The 6,037-nt window shown below is 59.7% G+C and overlaps 1 protein-coding gene across 1 annotated transcript in view; it reads left to right on the forward strand.

Annotated features, from left to right (window-relative positions):
- LOC135976215 (T-cell-interacting, activating receptor on myeloid cells protein 1-like) overlaps positions 1-5,467 on the forward strand; it is a 10,644-nt gene extending 5,177 nt beyond the window's left edge. The window contains exons 2-5 of the mRNA XM_065570954.1: positions 1,496-1,786; positions 4,056-4,178; positions 4,824-4,851; positions 5,026-5,467. Coding sequence (XP_065427026.1) covers positions 1,496-1,786; positions 4,056-4,178; positions 4,824-4,851; positions 5,026-5,242 — 659 coding nt within the window. The 3' untranslated portion in view covers positions 5,243-5,467. The remainder of the gene's footprint in view (positions 1-1,495; positions 1,787-4,055; positions 4,179-4,823; positions 4,852-5,025) is intronic.
- Positions 5,468-6,037: the final 570 nt, after the last annotated feature.

Raw genomic sequence — 6,037 nt, forward strand, 5'->3', positions numbered from 1 at the left:
GAACAGGAGGAGGCAGACAGAGGAAAGACAGAGGCATGAGGGGGAAAGTTACGGGAAGAACTAGGCAGTGAAACATGAAGGAAAAAGAGTCGCTAAGTACCTAAGCCATTGTTAGAAAACCACAAGAGAAGTAAGAAAACCGCAGGAGAAGTGAAGCACGAATGAAACGTGATGGAAATGAGCTCTGAGCAAAGAGAAACAGGCTGAAGAAATGAGGAGGAAGTGAGCTGTAGCGAAAGTAACTCAAATAATGCAGACAAAACGTCCCCCCAGCACCTACAGGTGCAGCGACAGGAAGAGAGAAATTGTCCGAGAGCAAAGGGACTCTAAAAAAAGCAGCGGAGGGACAGTTGTTCGATTGAGAAGCCGACCCATCGCCTGGAGAAATAGCTGCAGGTATCTGAGCTGGAACTCAGAGCAGCAAACAGAGACGGCGCAAGGGGATGGCTCAAGATACAACAAAGCAGCCTAAGGACAGAGAAGCCGCGAAGGGACCGTAGAGCGGTGGGTTCTGGCCTAGTGCCTTGGACGTTCTAACGCCAGATCCTGGTGCTCCAGGAATGTAAATTGTTGCCCAGGAAGTGGGTTGAATTCAGCCAATGGCAGTTACTGGCCAGGCGAGCTCAGCAATAGTTCCCAGTGTGACCCTACCCAGCAGTTCCTGCTACACCAGCGAACTCTGATTCACTTGTGATCATTCCCCACTCAACTGATTTCTCCTTCCCCAGCTGATGGAGATAAAACAGAATTGGCCTCTAGGTCCCTGTCATGGAGTATTGGGGGACTCAGGGCCCTGCACCCCTGGCTTCCTGCTATCCACCATGACTCTCAGCCAGCCAGTAGAGCAGAAGGTTTATTTGGATGACAGGAATACAGTCCAAGACAGGTCTTGCAGGCACAGACAACAGGATACCCCTCAGTTAGGTCCATCTTGGGGTCCCCGGGCACCCTAGCCCCCCTGGGAGGTCAGAGCCCCGGCTGCTTCCCCGCTATGTCCCTAGCCAGCTCCCACAACTCTGCCTTCAGCGACCCCTCCCACAGCCTTTGTTCAGTATCCCGGGGCCAAGGTGTCACCTGGCTCACAACCCCTTCCTGGGTTCTCATGTTACATGCTCAGGTATTCTCCTTCGGGCAGACTCCCATCCTCCAATGCAGACTATCCTAGCCACACTCCCCTATCAGCATTCACAGACCACAGTAAGAACAGTCCCAGTTCGTCACAGTCCCCTCGGCCTCTCTGTGCCCTGCCCCAGCCACCTCTCCATGGGCTCCTCTCAGATGGATCCGCACCGTTGCTCTGCTGAGGGGTGGGGGACCCCGTGTTTCTTGTGTCACTAGCCCAGCTCTCTCAGTCTTGGATTCGGGGGGAAAGCATCCAGGAGACTCTCCCTGCAGGCCCCTGTATCGGCCTCGTCACTGGGGCCAGGTTGTGAGGACCGGGCGCAGTGACCGTGCTGGGGTCTGTGTCTCATGGCCTGTCTCCTCCTGCCTGCAGAGCCCAGCTACCCCAAGCCCAACATCTCTCTGCACCCCAGCGAGCGGGTAGCCCTGGGGGGAGCTGTGACCGTCCGGTGTGAGTGTCGGTGTGCGGGAGCGAGGGTCCTTCTGAGTAAAGCTGGAGACCCGGATGCACGGCGCTCGATGGACCCCGCGGGGAATGTGGCTGAGTTTCCCATCCGCAATGTGAATCGGGGAGATGCAGGGAACTACAGCTGCCAATATAGCACCAAATCTGACCTGTCTGTCTGGTCGGAGCCCAGCGACCCCGTGGAGTTGGTGGTAACAGGTGAAGGGCTCGGCTACACGTTCCCGTTCCCAGTCCCACACCCAGCCGGACTCTCAGCAGGTCTTGGCCCCGACGGGACACTCAGAGCCAGGCTCTGACCTGAGCCCTGGGCCCAGCAGAGGGGATGCCCAGATGCGGAGTAGCGACAGAGTCACTGGGGGTTCCCCAGCCAGGGGGCAGCAGCAGCCCCTGGTGTTTCAGGGCTGATGGCTGGGTGCTTGGTGCCCTCCCTCCCGCATCTCAGCCGACACTCATTTTCATCCCACAGAGGGAACCGACCCAGCTGGGACCCAGCAGATGGATCCGCCCCCGACGGACTTAGAGGGAGAAGGTGAGCGAGAATATCGAACAATTCATCCCCCAGGGAGCAGGGATCCCCGTACAGACACCCACGGAACCATTCGGGCTGTTTGGAGGGGGATGGTCCCTGCAGACAGAACTGATGGGTTCAGTTCTTCTAGATAGAGGGTGATGGATACATCCGTGGGGACCTACGGCCACATGTCAGTGGGAACGTGGGTCCTTGGGAACGTAGGCGGTGGACAGATGGGAGCACGTCTGGTGACGGATAGAAAGATGGACTAAGACCTTGTCTACATGAAAACTGGACCCAAAATGACGAATCCCGTGTGGTTCCCAACCCCCACTGGTGATCTCAGAGTGCGTCTGGGCTGTCGGTATTAGCGCCCCCTGGTTTGATACAGCCCCGGTTGGCAGACAAGCTCCCCTGTAGCTCTATAGACACAGGGACGTTCCTCTTCCGAAATAGGAACAGCCGCACCCAGACCTGCTCCGCAGTGACTCCAGGTGTGAATGGCACCTGACTGTGGCAGGGACCGTCTCTGTGTCGTGTGTCTGTACAGCTCCGAGCACACGGGGGAGCTGGCCCACGACAGGGGCTCTTGGTAATTAATACTAGTCAGTAATGATTTTGGTTCCGGTTTCCGTGGAGCCAGGCAGGGGCTGTATCTGCGCTCAGGGTCTCGCTGGGCCGATCCTCCCCATTCTGGGATCCCTGGGGCGCTGAGCCGGCCCGAATCCCTGGGTCCCGTCTCCTCCCCAGGGAAGCCAGCTCAGCCCGGTGAAGAGCTGCCATTGCCAGTTGGGGGGAGGAGACGTTCCCTGTATAACTAACCACAGACACCAGGACACCAGCTTTCTCAGCCCCGCGCCCCATCCCTGATAAATACTGGTTCTATTCCCGCAGGGGGAACCAACCTGACCCATCTGGGAATGGTGCCGACTCCCAGCCACCCAGGTAATGCAAGGCCAGGTACTGAGTCTGGGGGCAGGAAATCTCTGTCAACCGCCCAAGAAATGGGTTTTTGCAGCCCAAGGAGCCGCCCCCAGGGGGAGCCATGAGGGGCTGGCTGGGTGGGACGGGAGCAGCTCCCCACGGCCAATGCCCCATCTGAAACCCCCCAACTCATTTCATATGCTGGGAGGTATCACTGGGCAGATGCCAGATTGGCTTTGTGGGCGCAGGGCCTGGGAGAGCTCCCCCTGAACACACAGCCCCACCCCAGAGGCCCCACAGACTGGGGAGACCACTGGCACCCTAAAGCCACTCCTGTGGGGCACAGCTTGATGCGTATCCCCCTAGGAGAATGGGGCTGGGAATGGAGATACAGTCCCTTGTATCCCTGTGTCTGCAGAGGGCCCGGGGGAATGGCTCAGAAGCAGGGCTCCCTCTTCCCCTGGGTGCTGTCCAGCAGGGTGTTCACCCTGGAACCTACCAACCCAGATAGACATGGTGTTAACACTTGAACCCACTGATTCAGATTGATGCCTGGTTGAGCCTGGAACCTAATGATGGCAGTCACAATGACGGTGTTGTTACGTCTTCTACTGCTGATTACTTCAGCGGGGCCTGGTTCTCCCAATGATCTCAAAGCCCCTCCCCAGCCAACCTCCCACCCCACTGTCATCCCCCTCCACAGATGATTCCTAGGCAGAAATGAGCTGAAGCTGCTGAGAAATTCCCAGGACAGGGGGCAGCGGGCAGCGGGGAGCAGGCTGCAGGGTCTAGGCCCAGCTGGCTTCACAGGGTAAATGGGGCCTGAGGTACATCCCCCCCCGCCCCAACCCCAGTATAGTTCTGTGCCATTGTGAGTGAACCGCTGACCTCTACTACCCAGAATCCCCTCTGCTCCTGCCCCCCACCCCAGCCCCATAGAACGTTCTGCTGTGGGTCCCTGGGTCCTCGAGGGGGAGGGGTTGGAGCAGTAGGTAACGAACCAGCCGCTCACAGCCTGGTGCTGCTTTCCAGGGGGATCCGAACCACTGTCACCTCTGGATTTGACCCACACCATCATCACCGGGATGAGCGTGGCGGCCGCCGGCCTCCTCCTCCTTCTCGTGGCCTTTGTCTGCTATAGAAGAACCCGAGGAAGTGAGTGCCCCAGTGAGGGAAGGGGTAAACCCGCTGCTAAGCAGGGCTGGGAAGGGGTCATGGCTTGGATGGGAGATGGAGAAGGAAACTCCGGGGGTGGGGCAGGGGTCCAGCAGGGGACGCTTTCCTCTGTCAGGGAGAGCTGGCCCCAAAGCCCCTGGGCAGCACTAGGGGGGCGCTGTGGTTCAGTGAGAAGCAGGGCCGGCTCCAGGCACCAGCTTAACAAGCCAAGGGAGAGGGGCGGCACCTGTGGGAATTCAGGGGCGGCAGGTCCCTCAATCCCTCTAGGAGAGAAGGACCTGCCGCCGAACTGCCGCCGCCGATCGTGTCTTTTTTTTTTTTTTTTTTTTTTTGCTTGGGGCGGCAGAAATGCTGGAGCCAGCCCTGGTGAGAAGGGCAGGAGGCTCAGTGGAGGACGCTGTGCTGCAGGTGGTGGGGGGCTTCGTAGGGGGTGCTGGATTGCAGGGAGCCGGGCTCAGTCTGTCTGTAGGCTCAGCAGCTGGAGGAGGAGGAGCTCCCCTTGGGCAGAGCAGTGTGGGGGGGGCTCTCTCCTGGGCCCCCCATCCCTGTTGCCCTATAGGGCTGAGGGGCAGGGCTGGTACACGGGATCCGACTCATGGATGATTCTGCTTCGTGTCTCTGCAGGGAAAGGACCAGCCCCGAGACAGAGCAGGTGAGACCCCAGCTCCGCTCCCGACCCCTGATCTACCTGCCCCAGGACACAGGACTCCTGGGTTCTCTCCCCGGCTCAGGGAGGGGAGTGGGGTTGAGTGGGTTGGAGTGAGGGAGTGGGGCTGGGTGCCAGGACTCCTGGGTTCTGTTACTTTCTCTCTCTTTCTCCCCATAGGGAGTCGGAGGCTGTGAAGGCTCTACCGTCCCAGCCCCAGGAGACCGACTCTGGCGCCAAGGAACTCATCTACACTGAGCTGGGCCACCAGGCCAAGCCGGGGGTCTCGGCCCCTGCCCCCGAGCCTGTCCTGTATGCCACCATCAACGTGAGCCGGAGACCCGATGAGCAGAGCCCCAGAGGTGCAGGTTGCCCCCCACCTACCCCCATAGCATGAACCCAGGGGGAATCATTGGAGCAATGGGGCAGGGAGCATGGGCCACCAGAGGGTGACAGAGTGATCCCCCCCAGAGAACGGGCTCAGCTTATGGCCACCCCATAACCCCCCTACAGCTGGTGCTGCCCCACCCAGCCCCACGAGGGGGGGCATAAAAGGCACTCAGCGCTTGGAGGGGGATGGGACGTGCCAAGGCGGCTGTTTGTGTTATTTTGCATCCTGTTAATCTCCAGATTTCTAATAAACACAGAACCACAAACCAGCCTCCCACCCTGGGCACCCCACAGCCCCCCAACCTGGAGTGTGTGTAACACCTGGGGGAGATGGGATCGCTCTGGGGTGGGGTGATAACTCCTGAGACACCAGCACAATCGCATCCTACCTCCAAAACCCCTGCCTCAGAGAATCCTTCCCCACAACCATTCCCAGAACAACAGCCGCACCTCAGTATCGAACCCCCGGCCCCCAAGCACCAGCCCCTGCGGCACCAGCTAGAGGAGCTGCCCCTGTGCTGGGCTCATTGGGCTCCTCTCAGAGCAGCCCCTGGAGGGTGCCTGGATCCCACTTGCTGGCCCAGCCAGGCCGGTCTCTGCCCAGTGCCCTCAGTGGGGAGCGAGGCCATAACAGGCTCCAGCATGGGGAGGGCCCCGCATGTATCTGTGGTGAGCCAGGGGCACCGGGGGAGCTGGGCACTCGATAATTAACCCCTTCCTGGATAGACTCCCAGCACCGGCCGCTCTGCCTCCTCCCTTTCCTTGGGCACCCAGCATTTCACAGCCATGGTCACCGCACCGC

This window comes from Chrysemys picta, chromosome 17 (assembly GCF_011386835.1).
Source record: "Chrysemys picta bellii isolate R12L10 chromosome 17, ASM1138683v2, whole genome shotgun sequence".
NCBI classification, from domain to species: domain Eukaryota; kingdom Metazoa; phylum Chordata; order Testudines; family Emydidae; genus Chrysemys; species Chrysemys picta.